Raw genomic sequence first — 19,677 nt, 5'->3', positions numbered from 1 at the left:
GAGACAGGTTCAGTGAGTATGATGGGGTCACCCTTCCAGCCAGGGGGTACTAATCATGAAAAACAGAAACATGGTCAATGTGAGAATGGAAAAGGCCCATGGACATTTATTTACGTGTGATCATTGTGTATAGTGCCCTTAGCATGACAAGTGAACTTCATCTCCCAGTAGAGAGATGTGTTTAACCTTGGTATAGCAAGGCTAACATGCTATGCTTCTCGATAATGACCATTTTTATACCTGCATATCTTTACAGCAATTTGTGAGAAGCAAGTGGATAGCTTCCCAGGTACAAAAACACCTTCTTAGTGAAGTGTTCAACTGGCACAAACACCTATACAATACATAGCAACTGTAAAATAAATTTATGCTTATTTTGATATAATCACTTGTAGTATGAAATATATTAGTTGCTATGAGAAAACCATAAGTATTCACATATCTAAGAATATGATAAATGAAAATTATCATTAAACAAAAAAAAGTATTTCACCCAATGGTTGCTTGCCTCTAGATATCTTACTTTTAGCAAAACTCTTTACAACTTTCACCTTCACCCAACGGCTGAACAAGATACGATGATGCTGATCATTTACTCGGCAGATATAGAGTTGGGTCTGTTTTGCCACAATGTGTAGGTTTGGTTGGTTGGCACCAAGGATTTCCTTACAGGTAGACTGGGGAGAAAATGATTATCTGTCAATGGGTGTAATGTATTCACGTGTGGGTACTCCAGAGAATGCATTCACAAGAGAAGCCATAATTACATTTAAAAAATTAATTTTCATGGGATAGAATCTTCAAGATTATTGAAGGTAATCATCTGTTTATTATTATACATTAGGGGCAATATTTTCCTTATTGTTATTTGAATATGCATGTCCTCTTAATGCGTCAAATAAACCAGTGGGACATAACTGGTGTAACCCTTCAATAAAATGAACATATAATTAGTCAACAAGGGAGGCACGCAAGGCTGATCCCATCAAATATTGCAAAGAAAAGCAAGATCCATACAAGGCAGTGGTTCTCAACTGCAGGACTTGAGAGAAGCAAACAGGCGACAATTTTACAGGTTGAGCACATAAACAAAATGAGGTGACTGTGCCCAAGCTGGGGTATCCAAAATTTGTGAACAGTTTTTGATGCCTACGAGTTCTGAGGTTGAGCTGCACTCATATAAGGCCATATAAGATAACGAACAGCCCAGGAGTAGACAGAAGGACTCTCCATTATAGGTGTCTCCAGCTAAATTATTTGCAGTGAGGGCAGTAAATCTGTGAAATGTAGGGTAGGGCAGAAGACTTATGATAAATCTTATGACTATATTTTTTGGCAAGAAAGGGCTTTCATTGTAAGTGTTTTAATTTAGCACTAGAATTCACCATCTAAGATAGTGATCTGCCTGTTTCCCTGAAGTAAGGACTTTAACCTTAATCAGTCCTTGGTCTCATCTTAGTTTCTAGATACCCATTTGTCTATTCCATACGTGTTTTCCCTACATGTATTAGTCTCTACCATTTCTGCTGCTAGGCCATTCCACTTATCTACCACCCTCTCAGTATGTTGGAGGCATGCTACATTATTTGCCAGAGTGAGAGGGGCTGGCCTGGCAAACTACAGAACGCATTGATGAAGGCTCATGGAAAATTAATCCTCTGGTTGTATCCCCTAGTGAACATAAGGAGATTTACAAAATATTATTACCCTCTATTCAACTGAAGACAAGGGGAGGCTAGAGATTAGGATCAAAGAGGGGTTGGACCGAGGTTAGGATCAAAGAGGGGTTGCTAAAATAAAACCTCTTTGAAGAAGGTTGTCTTGCCACTTTCAAATGACTACATGAAAAGTACCCACCTCCTAATTCTGACCTTTTACGCATATCTACAATCTAGACATTTCCTTCTGCAGCATTCAGAAATGTTCCTTAGTATCCTTATGTAACAAAGCCCGATATGTAAAGCAAGTTAACAGAGTCAACTCCACTTCTTTTTTCTAAGAAGGGGTTTTCCTATCCTTCTGTCTCTCTTACAATACACTGGTACTAAAGGAAACACATGTTTATTTTATTCATAAGGTCAGGGTTCCATACATATACTCGTTAATAGATGACAAATTTACCTCCTGCTGCTCGAACCACTGATAATGTAGGGGCAACGGACTTTGAGCCCGGCATCGCAGGGTGAGGGGGAAGTTTGTGGGTATGCAGGCACACACTGGCTGTTCTGTGATCACAATTTCTACAAGGAAACGGAAAAGTTATTTCCACTGCAAAGTTGTCGAAGAATTCAATCTCAACTAAAAATAGAGCTGGGATGAATGGGACCTTTAAACTATATTTTATAATGTCCATGTGTGCGGAAGTTAAATATTACTTAGATTAATGTTAATGAAACACAACAAATGATCTTTAGATAAGGAAATGAGAACATGCACGCAGTGTAAATGTAATTTTTGCATGAAGTTTAATCATCTATTTCTTTTACATTGGGCCTGGCAGGTGAATAGATTGGTTATCCTGGACTGTTTGACAGACAAGACCTTTACATTGCACCCAGTAGAATAGAACGCTGCAGCTCCTACCAGTCAGCATGGCAACGCATTCACTGGCTCTGCAAGACACATCACAGAGGGGACACATCACAGATGGGCCACCGTGCATTCAGACTCCATTTGATCAATAGAACCACCTACAAACATAAAGTATTCTGTTACATCAGTTTTCAGGAATACACATTTTCCAAAAGAAACACTTGTGCAGATAGAAATAATGGCAGATAATATCCTATCTACATATCTAACAAACAATAATAATAATAATGTGAAAATGTATCCATCTTTCTACCTTATGTCTTCAAAGCTCATGTCAGGATTGCACCCCTTACATTCACTCACCCACCCACAAGATCCCACTGTTTCGTGATGAGCAGATATCTGAAGGACCAAATACTCCACATGGACATAGACATGGTACTCCTACAAATTTCCTCATCTCAATACATTTTTATTTTACAGCTTATTTAATTCCACTAGTTTCTCTACACCGCTTAAATACATTTTCTCTTTTCCAACATGTTGAAATGGCCCCTTTATAATTTATCTCTTCTAATGTATTTGATTCCATATATCACTGATGCCAGCTACCAACGTTGTCCATGTTTCACACAGGGGCTCTATGGTTTCTAGTTACGCCTCTAGTGTGGGCACGTGAGCTCAACCATGAAATAAACTATATGGGGTAGGTGTCCAAATATTTCCAGGGCTGATTATCATTCTCAGTTCAATGCATGGAGCAGATAGTCTACTATGACTGTGTTCTTCCAAAAGTATAAAAAAGTGTGCCAACATCTTGCCATCTGATCTATCATTAGATCAGCTGGCTGGCACCCTGGCCTGCTGGCAGTCTGATCCCTACATCCACATTTTCTAAACATTTTCTTTTTTTTATTCTTTTTTCGGGCTGATGACAGTCTCATCACCCTCTGTCATGCTGATGATGAAGCCAAGTGACCTCAATCAGCCTCATGCTACCCCTTCCCCCGGAAAATCACATGTGCTCTGGCACACACATTCACCTTTACACAAACTTACACATTCATGCTCATACAAACACTTGCATGATTTTGCCACACTTTTACTATGTAACATGACCTTGCTGCATCCCTTCCTCCCCAGGGTGGTCCCAAATTATTCACAAAGGGCTGGTCCACCCTGGACAGCTGTTCTGGTTAGACTGGCCCTTTGGGAAAACCTTTGGATTGGCCTGGGAGACAATTGCAACTGGTCCCCTGGCTATCTGAACAGTTTTTATTAGGGCTGCAACTAACGATTATTTTAATAATCGATTAGTTGGCCGATTATTTTTTCGATTAATCGATTAATCGGATAAAAAATGCAATTTTTTAAAATTTAAAATAATGTAATAAAAAACGTACAATTTACACTTTCATCTCTTTATTGCAATGGCCTCTCTCTCTCTATTCACCTTCTTATTTTACTGACATAATAATAAAAGCTACAAGAACCCAAACACAGTGTTTCTCAAACTAGGTTTTAATGCAAAGTTATTAGTAAATATTAATTCATATGTTAACTATCGTCCCCCCTCCCATACACCACTCTGGCTCCTCTGCCTCCCATACACCACTTTGGCTCCTCCCCCTCCCATACTCCACTCTGCCTCCTCCCCCCTCCCATACTCCACTCTGCCTCCTTCCCCCTCCCATACTCCACTCTGCCTCCTCCCCCCTCCCATACTCCACTCTGCCTCCTCCCCCCTCCCATACTCCACTCTGCCTCCTCCCCCCCCTCCCATACTCCACTCTGCCTTCCCCCCCATACTCCACTCTGCCTCCACTCTGCCTCCTCCCCCCTCCCATACTCCACTCTGCCTCCTCCCCCCTCCCATACACCACATCAGATGCGATGCGCACAGACAGCCTCCATTACTCACCTTCACTTACGCGGAGGCTTCTATGAAGCTGCAGTGAAAGTGCCTGTCAGCAACGGAGGTTCACAAAGCACCAGGGAGTCGGGAGAGAGGCAGAGTGATGTATGGGAGGGGGAGGAGTCAGAGGGGTGTATGAAGTGGAGGGGAGAGGCGGAAGTTGTCTGTGCGCATCGCACGGACAGCCACCGGCCGACAGTGAGGGGAATCCAGGTCCCCTGCAGCGTTGCGGGGGATCTGGATTCTAGTGTTATAATCCGATCTCTGTTTGAGGTCGGATTATATAAGGAGAGGAGTTTTTCAGAGCATTTGACAACGATTTTCATTATCGATTATTATCGATTAGTTGTTTCAGCCCTAGTTTTTATAGTTTATTATATCATCTAACATGTGCCTACCCTGCCCTATGCTGCGTGCTGTTGTGCAGGGAAATGAGCGTGTCATGTCTTGTGCCCTGTAGATTTCCAAAATGATATAATAACCTATCGATGTTGTAATGGTTCCACCCTGCTTGCCAGGCTCCTGTATAGATAACACCGGTTGTGGTTGTACTTCCATTTTCAGTCTGTAGTGGCCAGTCTACATAGTGTTGAAATTCTTGCCTCACTCTGATCTAGTGCAGCCCAGCTCTTTAAATACCTGCTACTTATAGCAAACGGGGCTTTTGCATTTGGATTTATGCCTTGGGGTTGTGACCAGCTTGATCTGGCTCGCTGTTTGGCTGCTTCTTTACCTCCTAGTAACTGGTGTTTCCTGTCTGAGGGCCATCCTGCCAAGCGCCCTGTCCAGGGGCTATCCTGCTTCTACTCCGTGAGCTTCCAGTCTGTTCTGCCTGTCTGTGTCATAACCACAGCCTGCCTTGGTGCACAGTCCTTTCAGTCATTTGTCATGAATTGTGGAGTAGAGACAAAGTCCACCATATCCCCTGAAGCGAAGCTCCTCTCCACCCCCTCACCCAGGTTGTGACATAAGGATTATTTCTGTAATCTGGAGGGGCAGCTAAATACAGTTTTCGTGATTTTTTTTGTACTTGCACATAACCTCTGCAAATAATGCTAACCAATGCAAAAATAATAATGGCTAACTTTGTGTATAACAACAGCCTAAACATTCTCAGTGAAAGACCCTTCGGTTGTCTACTTTCCAGAAATATGCACTTTGTGGATTATTTATTTATTGTTTTGTTTGTTTATGTTTACTGTTACAAACCTGTAAAAAAAATAATTTCAAAAAATACTTTGAAACATCAATATAATATTTGCCCTATAATTGCCACATAGATATAGAAATTCTTACAAATAAGGAATTTCCAAACTCGAGACACTTAAATTAATGTATTTTGTACTTTTGTATTTCATACACAAATGTGGTGATTTGTTCATATGATTATTATTTATACTAAATGTTGAAGTATACATCTAAAAGTGGTATCACAAGAAAGCTCTATCTGAAAATCTAAAAATGATGTGTAATTTCTATAGGTGCAGTAAAAATGAAAAAGGGGAATCATAGCTAAAGTTACATATCTAGGTTTCTGGTACAAACTACCCTCAATAGAGTAGAGGTTATAAAAGAAAACTGCATAATATTTTTGAAAACCATTTTTATCTGAAAGTAGTACCAAAAAATGGTGGGAATTCCCCTTTGAATCTTTTTTACATCTTTGACGTAATGTACTCAGCACAGCAGAATTTGGCACTATATAAATTCACAATTTAACGTCTGCCTCATTTTTTCCTTCCATGACTACACTCATAGACAGCACCTGCTTCAATAGAAACAGGAAGGGTAGGATGTAAAAGATAAATTTATCTTAAATTGTGGGTTTTTTTCTCTTCCTCCTTGAAACTTGAGGTACTTGTGCTTCCCATTCATCAGAGAGAAACTAGACAGGTGCTCCAAGAGGTACGGCTACAATGGTATCTTCTGGGGTCTGCACAACCCGCAGGGACATATATAGCTCTTTCTTGACAGAAGTCAAGGGTGGGCTAAATCGTCTTTGGCACACATGAAAAGTTGACCTACTGAAGTTTTCAAGGAGGGTTGATGACCAAAAGGCACAGCCCACTCCCACCACCAAAAACCTGAGTTTTCAGGGACCTGTCTCCAGGTACTCACTTGATCTAAGCCAAAAGGCACTTGAATGTGCATTTTGCTAAGCATTAGGGTTGCAGTGTGCCTTTAACAGAAACAATCCACTCTGTAGCTTTTTTGTATATAAGCTCTAGTGAGCAAATCATGATGAAATGACTTCTCCTTTTGAATCACAAAGGGAGACACCGCAAATAGATCAGGTCACACGCATTTCTGTGATGTAAACGTCTTACGTCTGTCAATTCTTGCCTTGTCACATCCCTTGAATTTATGTATTGTATTAAGCGCTGCGTAAACTGTTGGCGCTATATAAATAAAAGATAATAATAATAATAAATTAAAAAATCTCTCTCTTTGGTGTAGGTGAACTAGGATTTGGATATGATTTAGCTTTTACCCACAAGTACCACCACAACCATTAAAACACAGATTAAAGTGACATTTATATTAAGTGTACGTTAAAACATTAGCTAGTAAAAGAAGATAAAGGGGAAGGTTTTAATCTCTTAATAATGGACAGTTTTGCATTTACATTTATAAGCGTGTATAACCCAACCATGCTTTGGTTATCAGAAATGTAAGGCTTGGCTCCAAATAATTTTTTTTATTTTTTTTTAACAATGTGAAATGCAAGAGTAAAGATTTTACAAGGTAATGATACGGCTAGTTTTCTTTTCTAACCGATACAACTGTGAGGGAGGGCAGTTTTACTGTCTTACATATCATTAGAATAATACTTAATAGCAAGACCTATTATATAATAATGTTCCATTAAATGTAGGGTCTGTTTCCATTTTAGATGTCAATGTCCCTTTCATATTTGTTTTTCTGATAGCAAGTTAAAAATAGGGTTTTAAATCACCAATTGGATTTATTGTATTGAAAAGAACATGTGAATAGTTTCAATACACCAACCAAATTATATATACTGTATTTGCTCGATTATAAGACGACCCTGATTATAAGACGACCCCCCAAATCTTAATATTAATTTAGGAAAAAAAGAAAAAGCCGACGACCCCATAGGAAAAAAGTTTTACCAGTAAATGTTAATTCATGTAAACAATTTTTTTAATAAAAGCTATGATTGAGAAAAATATTTTGGTTTTATTTCCTTCTATTTTCCAACCTGCCCCCCAGTTATGCACATCTGCCCCAGAAACGCCTTATACCCCCTATATGCCACTGTGCCCCATGATATGCCTTTTAACCCTATATGCCACTGTGCCCCATAATATGCCTTTTAACCCTATATGCCACTCTGGCACTTAGAGGGTTAAAAGGCATATTATGGGGAAGAGTGGCATTAAGGGGGTTAAAAGGCATTTCACAGAGCACCCTGCCTGCAGAAATGCCTTATGCCCCCATTTAACACCCCCCCTCCCCACTTACCGGTACTTCTGAGTCTCCTGTCATGTAGCTGGGGCAGCGTGTAGACTCACGCTGCAGCCGGAAGGAGGCGTGGCTAGCAGCGGGGGTTGTCTGCGTGCATCGCGCAGACATTCCCCGGCTGTCAGAGATCAGAGTTCCCCGCGCCGGTGCCGATCTTTGACAGCCGGGGAATGTCTGCACGATGCACGCAGACAACCCCCGCTGCTAGCCACGCCTCCTTCCGGCTGCAGCGTGAGTCTACACGCTGCCCCAGCTACATGACAGCTGCACACCGGGGACTCTGAAGTACCGGTAAGTGGGGCGGGGGGGCTGAGACAGGAGGATCCAGATCCCCTGCAGCTGCGGGGGATCTGGATCTTAGTCGTCTCATAGTCAGACTTTGAGGTCTGATTATAAGACGACCCCGATTATAAGACGAGGGGTATTTTTCAGAGCATTTGCTCTGAAAAAAACCTTTTCTTATAATCGAGCAAATACGGTATATACTTATTTAAACCTAGTATACTAAATGAATGCATGGCCTCAATCAATTGACCGATATTGCCGGAGTTACATATGAAAGGTAAATGAAGGTTTTGCATAAATAATGTTTCATTGATGTTCCAGTTTGTAGAAATTATTTCAAATTGAATGATGGTGGGTGGTGTCTATGAAATTCAACCAAGATCAGAAAGCAAAATCAGGAAGTGGCTTTTGGTGCAGGCACGTGTTGTGAATGTGAAGACGTGACATGCATGAAAGCCTCTGCAAGCAGAAGTTCCTCTTTCCAAACGTAACAACTTGGTCCCGTGATAAATCCCTTCATGCGAAATTAAAATACAGCATCCAAAACAAATGGAGAAACTAAGTAAATTCCTAAAAATCTTTCATTTATGAGTTCTCCACCTGCTGACATTTGTTATGACTACATGTTGGTGTGCTTTTAAAAAGTTATTTGTGTGTGTGATGTTAAAGGATGGTCACTCAAATCAACTAGCACAAGTGTGGGGTTTATTGAACTGCGATTTGAAAGCATGACTTACATAAAGTCAGCCCATTCCCCAGTTCAGGTCTAAACACAGAAGTCTAAGCCAAATGACAGGCGCACAAACATACTTGTAACACACACACACTTCCCCACGGTCATCTTGTCTTTTAGGTGCCTGGTTTGGTGAGCACTTCAACTCGCACAGGATCAATGCCGACACACAAATTACACTTGGCCACCTGATGTCATGTCACATGAGCCAACATACTGGGGCCTAGAAATGCAGCAGACAATGCTGTTGCACACTTGCTTTATTCTATGGACTAATTTAGCGCCATAGTTGTGAGATTATATAACACCAGTGTCAGGCCCTGAAGGCCAATAACGCCTCAGAAGTAGACATCTGTTGGTGTTTTCCCTGGTTTCTATTAAGAAAGAAGTGCCAGAAATGATTCAATAATAACTTTGAATTTGTTAATAACAGGTTTCTATGCCCAGCTTGAAGATGCATTTTGTTACTATTTTAAAATTTGCAAATAACACATTGAGCCAACTTGATAGTACTGAATTATCTAGGATAATGACTCTGATAATGCTATTACTATTATTAACCGTCCACTACTGTGTCTCTTCCATCAAAAACTTTCATGACTATTCCATGTCAGTGAAATGATTATACAGTTCTGTACAGTACTCTGGCCAGGGCTTTGGAACAGTGGACCTTAAACAAGCTTGCTCTTAGAAGGACCAATGTGCATTTTTTGGAAAATAGTTCTCAGCTACATGACTAGGACTAATAAACACACCAGATAACACCAAGCCCAAGCTTTCCCTTGACATCACTAAAATTAAAATAGAAATATATTTTATTTAAAATATCACAAAATGTGTTGGTAATTAAGAGTTATGAGAGCTAAATTCTTACTGTTGCAAAAAATCCTGAACTGTACAGAATGTGGATAATTGTATTGGAAGATGAATGGAAAAGAAAAAATGGTTAAATCTATAGGGCCTCTTGCTGGTCAGTGGTCACTATTCGGAACAATTAACCAGTGTCAGCCCCTTGTAAGTATCCATGCCTCATAATGTTATATTTTATCAGGATGTAAGCGTTCATACAACCTGAGCTTTTGTAACATTAGCTTCAGTGTAGGTAGGGAGAAACCGGATATCATCTACTCACTAATTTACTATTATTATTATTATTATTATCTTTTATTTATATAGCGCCAACAGTTTACGCAGCGCTTAATACAATACATAAATTCAAGGGATATGACAAGACAAGAATTGACAGACTAAGACAAACCGATACATTTGGTGGAGAGAGCCCTGCTCGCAAGCTTACAATCTAGAGGGAAAATGGGGTGATAAACATAAGGCATAGAGAAAGGGTGAGAGGTATTGTGGGGGTATCAATGACAAGGATGTTCTAGCAGCTAAGATGGTATGCTTCTCTGAAGAAGTGGGTTTTTAGATGTTTCTTGAATGTCGGGAGGGAGGGTGAATTCTGAAGGTTCCTTGGGAGCAGATTCCAGAGATATGGGGCAGCTCGAGTGAAATCTTGTAGACGGGAAAAGGAAGAGGTGATGAGTGAGGAGGAGAGCCTTAGCCCATGGGAGGAACGTAGGGATCGAGTAGGAGAGTATTTGCTAATGAGGTCAGAAATGTACGGAGGAGCGGTATTGTGGATGGCCTTATATGTCAGTACTAGGATCTTAAATTTAATTCTAAAGGTAATCGGAAGCCAGTGGAGGGTTTCACAGAGGGGGGAAGCAGAAGAGGAGCGACGTGCAAGGAAGATGAGCCTAGCAGCGGCATTAAGGATAGACTGTAGTGGAGAGAGTCGAGACAGTGGAATGCCAACCAGAAGAGTGTTGCAGTAGTCAAGACGGGAAATGATAAGTGAATGAACCAGAGTTTTTGTGGATTCTTGGGTGAGGAATGGGCGGATACGAGAGATGTTTTTTAGGTGCAGGCGGCAGGATCTGGCGAGGGACTGAATGTGAGGGATGAAGGAGAGGTTTGAGTCAAGGATGACCCCAAGGCATCGGGCCTGGTTAGTAGGAGAGATTGTTGTGTTGTTAATGGTGATAGAGAATTCAGGTAGTGGAGTGGAGATGGAGGGAGGGAAGATAATGAGTTCCGTTTTAGAAAGATTAAGTTTCAGGTAGTGTTGTGACATCCATGAAGAAATAGTAGACAAGCAGCTGGTGATCCGGGACATGAGAGATGGAGAGAGATCAGGAGAAGACAGGTAGATTTGGGTATCATCTGCATATAGATGATACTGGAGGCCAAATGAGTTGATTAGTTTGCCAAGAGAGGAAGTATAAAGAGAGAACAGCAGAGGGCCAAGGACTGAACCTTGGGGGACACCAACCGAAAGTGGAAGGGGCGAAGATGTGTTGCCTGAGAAGTTGACAGAGAAGGAACGGTTAGACAGATATGAGGAGATCCAGGAGAGAGCTGTATCTCGAATGCCCATAGAAGCAAGTGAGTCAAGAAGAAGGTGGTGATCAACAGTATCGAAAGCAGCAGAGAGATCCAGTAGAATTAGAATAGAGTAGTGACCTTTAGCTTTGGCAGAGAGCAAGTCATTGGAGACTTTTGTTAGAGCTGTTTCAGTAGAGTGAAGAGGTTTGAAACCAGACTGTAGAGGGTCAAGGAGGGAATTAGAGGAGAGGAAGTTAGTGAGGCGATTGTACACAATCCGTTCAAGCAGCTTAGAGGTAAAAGGAAGCAGAGAGATAGGGCGGTAGTTAGTCAAACAGACGGGGTCTGAGGAAGGATTCTTTAGAATTGGTGTGATTAGCGCATGCTTGAAGGCAGATGGTACAGATCCAGATGATAGAGAAAGATTGAATAGGTGGGTAAGTGATGGACCAAGGGATGGACATAGAGACTTTGTGAGGTGTGAAGGGATGGGGTCAAGGGGACAGGTTGTTGGGTGAGAGGAAGAAAGAAGAGTGGCTATCTCTTCTTTGGTTGTAGGGGAAAAGGCAGTTAGTATAGTAGGAGTAGAGAGGGTGGTGGTGAGTGGTGTAGGAGGGAGTTGTAAGGAAGAGAGGTCTTTTCTAATAGTCTCGATCTTCTCTTTGAAGTAGGTAGCAAGATCTTGGGCAGTGAGAGAGGTTTGTGGTGTGGGTGTGGAGGGACAGAAAAGGGAGTTGAAAGTAGAAAAAAGGCGTCGTGGGTTGGAAGAAAGAGAGGATATGAGAGTGGAGAAGTAGAGCTGTTTGGCGAGAGAGAGGGCAGAGTTGTAGGTGTGAAGCATGAATTTATAATGAGTAAAGTCTTCGCTGGATTTTGATTTTCTGAAGTAGCGCTCAGCTGTGCGGCAGCACTTCTGAAGATACCGTGTGGTTTTGGTATGCCATGGTTGGCGTTTAAATTGTCGGGGGTAACTTGTAGTAATTGGAGCTATGGTGTCGAGGGATGAAGCAAGTGTGTTGTTGTAAAAAGAGGCTGCTGTGTCTGGGCAGGAAAGGGTTAACATGGAAGGTAAGAGAGGTTCGAGTGAGGCTGACAGTTGGGTAATGGTATTTTCTGGTAATGGCCTACAAGTATGAGGTGAGCGTTGTAAGTATGTCTTGTTAGGGGTTAGCACTGGAGAAAAAGATAGGAGGTGGTGGTCAGACAGAGGGAAGGGGTAAATGGAGAAATCTGAAAGGGAGCATGATCTGGAGAAAACCAGATCGAGTGAGTGTCCCTCAGTGTGCGTAGGGGAATTAGTCCATTGAGAGAGACCAGAGGAAGATGTCAGGGAGAGGAGTTTGGAGCTTGCAGAGTTGTTAGATATATCTAAAGGGATGTTAAAGTCACCCAGAATAAGACAGGGGATATTAGGAGAGAGGAAGAAAGGGAGCCAGGCAGAAAGGTGGTCAAAGAACCGCGAGGTAGGGCCTGGAGGGCGATATATGACAGCAATTTGAAGAGAGAGTGGAGAGAAAAGACGGATTGTGTGAGCTTCAAAGGAACCGAATGAGAGGGAGGGAGGGCTTGGTATATTCTGGAAGGTGCAGTGAGGTGAGAGAAGGATGCCTACACCACCACCCTTTCTGCCATCAGGCCTAGGAGTGTGGCTGAAGTGTAGTCCTCCGAAGGAGAGTGCAGCAGAAGCAGTAGTGTCTTGGGAGGGGATCCAGGTTTCAGTAAGAGCTAGGAGGTTAAAAGCATGAGACAGAAAAAGGTCATGTATACAAGCGAGTTTGTTGCATACCGAGCGGGCATTCCATAGGGCACAGTTAAAGACGGGAGGGAGTTTATGGTTGGAGATGATAGGAATAAGATTGGTTAGGTTGCGCATGTTGATTGAGTTTGCTGGTTGAGAATGATAGGAATAGGACAGGAGTGGTAGAGCAAATGCAGGTAGGTTTCACATATACAGGTTGAGTGTAGAGGTACTGGGATAGCTTTGACAGCAGAGAGATTGGGAGGGATAGGATTTGGAATGCTTTAATGGGGAGTAGTGGGTAATAAAGGGATCCACAGTGTGGTGCCCCCTACTGGCGTGATCCAGTAGATCAAAGTAGATACTATGTCTCCACATGGTGCTCTATAAATCAATAAATATAATAAAGAACCATTCAGCCCATCTAGCCTGTGTGTTTTGTTACTGCTGGAAAAACCTCAAACCATTTTTGGTCCTTGGTCTCGTCTTATAGTCATATGCCTCATGCATTAAATTCCCTCACTGTATGAATGGACTCCATCAACACCAGAGGCTCATATATCCCTATTTACAGTCCACAGACTCACGCAGCTATGTTTTTCAGCAGGTCATGTAAACTAGTACGCAAAAAAACATAACCGGTATTATCATTGTCTATCTTTGAACACTGTGGCTGACCCCTGTAAGACATTAGTAAAATTGTGTTTCTAAACACAGCAAGTGGTGTAAAGAGGCTCCAGTGTTATACAACAACAATCATTTTCCAAGTCAGGTGGAGAATCATTCTGGAGTGTAGTGGTATACAAATTTTGCATACCTTGATCTGTAGGGGGAAATTGCAGTTTCCAGCAACACCTTTTATTATTTTTGTGGTATTTGCCATTTTCCCAAAGGGTGTCTTAAAATATAAAGTGTTAGGTAGTGAGAAGAGAAAGAAGCAAGAGAGTTAGAGGAAGAGGGGAGAGATAAGTCAGTAAGGGCATGGAGACTCCTACCATCCAGTCGGCTTCAACCCTACCACCAACAAAAACAAAACAGCTCCCACCTTGCTTTGGATTCCAAAATGTAAGCCCCTCTTGGACTTTGGGTTGCAGGTTGTAGTCACGGGTGTTCCCACTGGTCAATAGCAGATAAAAAACAGGATGCTCCATGCCAACAATAAATAAAACGCTGGGCAACATGAAACTGATTATGCCCACAGAACATAACACTGACAAAGCATTCTGTCACTGAACCGAAGAACTCACAACTACAAGAGCATATACCTAGGGTTCCTAGTAACCCATTTCATGCTCATGGCCAAACAAAAAAAATCCTCTTTATAATTTTGGGTTTCCTACAAATTAAACCATAAGCATACTTGTCTGCACTTAAATTATTTGTTTTTATTAACTTCATCAACAACCTGACATTTATAAAAGGAAAGGTCATCACATAGGATTATCAAAGTAACCAAAGCAATTGGTCAGTTGCTGAGTGATGTGGATTAAAAGGACGAGTGGGGAGATTAAAATATTTATATTTGATTTGTGTTTTCCAAGTTACATTAAAATGTTGTAGGTCAATGGCCCAGAAACTAATAAAGATAGCAATCTACTTCCTGGCTGGACATTCCTGAGCCTGACAAAGGACCTCTTCTAAAAAGCACAAACTTAAAGGGGCAGTCAGGCCGCTCAGTGATTTATTTAGTGGCTGCCTCCTGCCATACATGTCCATTTAATAAACTTGGCCCATCAGGTATGTATGGAATGGGAAAGATTTCCTTTATGTTGTAAGATAAATGAAACATGAAATTTAAGGAAAAAAATATATTTTGCTCACTTTTTTCAGTAACAGCACTGCTGTGATGTTATACCCCATCCTGACAGTAAATAGTGGATTTTCAGCTTTCCCTCCGAAAAAATATTGTTTTGGACAATATTAATCTCAGGACCGGGATGGGAAATGAAACCCAATCCATAATGTTTGGTATTATAAATTACAAATGCAGAGTAGCACACATAATTTGTGTTTGCTTGGGTTGGGTAGTATAGGGCTAAAGACCAGGGGTTCTTAACATTTTACCCCCAATGGATTGCCCAATATGTCGCCATACCCCCTTTGTCTGACTGTTGAAATCATAATCACCAGTCCTATTAAATGACTTTAAAAGATGTCAATAGCTTGGTTTTACTTTACATACCAGAACTGGTGAAATAAAATCAGTTTCTTCTCATTCATATATATATATATATATATCGACAAATCACAAATATACAACATCCGGTCCCATACCCTCAAGGGGCATGGATACTCCCGGTTAAGAAAACCCCTGCTGTAAACACTGCAGTATGCTGAAAAGAACACCAGCCAGACAAATGTGGAATCTTGTGCAGTCAACCTGTTCACCTCAAAACTGTTATCGTACCATATAGTCGGTTCATCACTGTCGAAAAAGGCAAACCTTACTTTTAATATAAGTAAGCTTTTTTTTTATCATTTTTGTAATATCTGTTATATCTTCACTAAATGTGTATTTTGACTCTACCAACGTAGTAATTCATTCCTGGGTGCTTTCTATATACTACTTCCAACCTGACTTTGAAATACAACACAATAATACTAGTTCCCCTCTGTACAAATCTACAGTTGTATGACACACAGTAACTGTTCCACATATGGACACAATGTAGTCCTCACAGCCCCCTTGTGCCCGGCAGAATAAAACTTTGCAGGGACGCCCCTAACTACTAGCTCCTGGTAATTTCACTGCTGAAATTGCCACTAACGTCCTTTAACAACATTATTCCATGCAGCCTCCCCTTATACTTGAGTTTTAAACATTAAGCCTCCCAGATATCAGAACATACATCAGAAAGGTAGTAACCATATCTTTACTGCGAAAATATATAACAAACATAGTAACACGAGAGTTCAAGGCCTTAGGCACACCTTAATATATGTGATCACCATATTTATTCATATACCGCTACTGAAGCGTTTGACATTTGCACCATAGATGTTACACAAAAACTCCTTTACACAGTGTTGGAGCGAGTAAACCCCCAGAATAGTATTTGTCTGAGGATTGTTCGGGGAGTTCGGTAATACATTTAGAGTGCTTGGGCAGTGTACACCTATGAAATAGTTATGGGTTTCTAGATCTATAGGCGAATGGAAAAGCTAGATCCGGTAATTCTTTTAGCCAGCTATCAGCTATACAGAAAACAATCTAATGTTCAGTCCACCAGTTTGCTTGCAAGTGTGTTGTTTCAGATACTAAACACAAGATTGGAAACATCATTCCTATTAGTAGTGTTTCATGTATAAATCCTTTACCCGTGTAATCTGTTGCTAGGAACACTTGAACATTAAAGTGTGACACAAAAGCAGGCGCTGATAGGTTGTTGCTATTACTACTGAAAAAGCTTCTTAAAAGTTGCTGTGTCTTACTTGGTTAAACCTTCAGAGCTTAACACACTGAAGAGTGCAATTACTGTTTTGTCCAAGTGGAACAGCAGCTTTAAACTAGCCCATTACATGCAGCTGTTAAAATAACTGTTATTGTAAAAGATCTCCTGCTGTGTATCATTCCGATATTTTTATTTCTATTTCCTGAACAGAGGGTGGAGTTTGAAATACTAATTTGATTCCAATTTTCCAGACCAAACAAGTTAGTCATACAGTTATTAACTAAGCAACCTGCCAGATTTATGTTACTTGCTGCCAGCAAGTCATATTGTTTTGCCAGTCTATGTGATTTACAAGTTGGTGGTAGCTTGCCAGAATTCTTTTACCAAAATACCAGACACAAGTGCTTGTCGGGCAATGAACATGGCATATTTTCTTCCTGGCGAAGAAATAGAAGAAATCTATTGTGCCCCTTTTGACCACCTTGATCTAGCTGAAGGTGATGGGAGTTCCTAAACTAATTTACATTTATGGTGACCACATCAGCCATATTTTTTAGGACACAAGTCATTTTTAAAGCTTACTGACCAGCACAGGTAAAAGGTTGACCTTATTGTGTGAAATACATGACTGGGTAATTGGTTCCCATCCATGAGTTTATACATTCTTCATGCTGCAGGAGCAGCACCTGTGCTGGTCCTAAATATGTCAACAATTTGGGTTTCCTGGAAAACACAGCCAATGTGGTCGTCCTAATTGCAATTTTTTTTTACTTTAATGCACTTTAAAGTAAAAGACCAAAAAATTGGTTCCAAAATATTTTGACTATACTTTGGTTCCACAAATTAAGAAGAAAAGAAAAATAAGCAAACCTTCAGATTTTGGCTTTTACGTAGACATACCCTGATATTAAAAAAAGGTCCTCCTTTGGGGCACAACATAATAGCTAGAAGATATCCCTGTGAATAGTTTTAATAGCAATTTTGATTATGTTGTTAACACTGTTTATATTACCGTACTTAGGCTACATTTCTGTGGCTACTCCAGAAAATTAGATTGGCCCCGTTGTTTTTAGTTTAGACACAGGGATTTATTCACTAAACTGGATGCTTGGAGGTGAGTTGCACACCGGCCTACATAATGCATCGTTAGAGAGATTTCCCACATTAGGTCTGTATTATTATTATTATAAAGTGGTCCTCTTTTCACTCTAGACCTAAAACCTCCACATATGTGACTAGTATCTGTCCTTTGACGCCAGCATCTTAAAGGTGAACCCCCACCATTTTTTTTAATTGTTAGTATTAGATGAAAACAAACAATAACAACAAGATTGTGTGGCTCATTGTTAGTCACACAGCTGACCTCACACACTAATGAAAGTCTATGGAGGAAGGTCCTTTATTGGCATTGTCATGAAGCTCAGTGTGGGGTTTGAGCAGAGAAAGTCACCCAAAATATCATGGCAAAAAAATAGCTAAAACCCTTTTTTTGTGAATGATTATCTACGTTACTGTATATAGCAATGGGCTTAATGATCAAATAGAAAGATACATCATTATTGTGAGAGGGAAGCACTGCTTGCTGGGCAAAAGAATCTTGAAAACCGGTAGTCATCTAGCCTAGACAATGTAAGCAAATTAACAGGACATAAGGGGGAACAAACTCTGCATATTTCATAACTCATTCCTAATTCAACATGAAACAATATAATAACCCTATGAAAGTTGTGGTAGTAGCAGATGACAGTGACATAGGGGCATCACTATGGGCTGTACTGGGGTAGCTGTTCCCAGTGATTTCTTGGTGTGATGACCATTCATCATCTGTGATTTCCACACCCATTATCCCGGATTTCGTTTAAGGACTAAATTAAATGTGACATTCACAACCACCAGCTCACTGTACCTTGTGATCTTGAATCATTCTTAGTTTTATGACTTCTTAGAGTGCCCACCCTCGATTAACCCTTTCCATAGGATTTCAAACCATCACTCATTTTATAACGAAAAGACAACGAAAGCAATGCTTTCCACGGGAGATTCTCCTGTGACACCAAGAACATAGTTAACTTCACCCAAGCCGCAGTCTTTTTGCCCGCAAGTGACTAGCAGGATCTCGGTGTACTCACCCGGGAGCGATCCTCCAGCCAACGATGGGATAAGTAAAGAGCAGCTGCTCGTGGCATATACCTCCTCCCCCGGTTAACGAGCAACTGCACTTCCTCCTCCTCCACTCGATGGAATAATTCGCAGCAGCCTATAGCGCAAAAGCTCGGCCTCGGCACCGAAAGTGAAAGTGGATCTAAAGCAGGAAGAAGTGACTTAGTGTGAAGTCCCTGCTAGGAAAGTCTTATTACTGACATGGGAGGCACACACCTGCTGCCCACACCTCACCTGTCTGCTGCAGTTTGCTATAGCTGTCTCTCTAAACCCTTCCATTTCTGGGCCAATTGTCAGCAAGGGGGACCCAAAGTCCAGGATAATTGTCATAATTTTGCCGTAATTATATTTAGCCCTATAAACAGCTTACATTATTTCCATGCACATGAAAACAAATTAAAAAGGTAGCAGATAAATTTAGATGTACATGTGTATAGATTGCATATAGAAGCTCATGAAGGTAACTTTACAAAATACTTTATAAAAAAAATCTAGTGATAAAGAATATATTGCACCCTTTTCACACATCTGGAGTGGCAACTGTTGTGCACTACAACTCCAGTGATTCTTATCTTTATGCTTGTTGAATGCCATGGGAGTTGTAGTCCATTAAATCTAACAGCCCATTTTTATATATAAAAAAAGTAAATTACTAAAATATGTGTTTTTCAATTTATGTGGTGTTATCTGATAGTTATCAAGGATGGGACACTTTTATTCCTGCATGTTAACAAACTGATCAAATAATAGATCTGCTGCCAGCATATGGGCAACATGGTGGCAGGTAGTTAATACTCCGTGCACTGATCACTGCTCTTCTGCCATGTGTTTTTGTATTTGGTATAACTTTTGCTTAGCGATAAATATTAATGGTATATTATGATGTTTTATCTAATGGGGTTGTCTCACCTGGCAAACTCTAGTATGCATTTAAAAAAAAATAAAAAAATCATATTATATTATTTATTTATCATCTTTAGAAGCATTTAGTAAAAAGACCTAAACCGACTTTGACAGACCTCACACTCCCTTTATTTTGGGCCGGTTTAAA

The 19,677-nt window shown here is 40.7% G+C and overlaps 1 protein-coding gene across 1 annotated transcript in view; it reads right to left on the bottom strand.

Moving 5' to 3' along the window:
* The window catches only part of LOC149298658 (mucosa-associated lymphoid tissue lymphoma translocation protein 1-like), a 28,809-nt gene extending 10,500 nt beyond the window's left edge, over window positions 1-18,309 (bottom strand). Inside the window, exons 1-3 of the mRNA XM_089487026.1 lie at window positions 18,243-18,309; window positions 2,122-2,240; window positions 524-677 (exon numbers count right to left, since the gene is read on the bottom strand). Coding sequence (XP_089343152.1) covers window positions 524-677; window positions 2,122-2,240; window positions 18,243-18,309 — 340 coding nt within the window. The remainder of the gene's footprint in view (window positions 1-523; window positions 678-2,121; window positions 2,241-18,242) is intronic.
* Between the last annotated feature and the right edge of the window lie 1,368 nt (window positions 18,310-19,677).

Source organism: Sceloporus occidentalis, unplaced genomic scaffold, assembly GCF_023333645.1.
Source record: "Sceloporus occidentalis isolate IW3139 unplaced genomic scaffold, rSceOcc1.0.p SCAF_31, whole genome shotgun sequence".
Lineage (NCBI taxonomy): Eukaryota > Metazoa > Chordata > Lepidosauria > Squamata > Phrynosomatidae > Sceloporus > Sceloporus occidentalis.
This window is presented reverse-complemented; position numbering and strand designations above follow the sequence as displayed.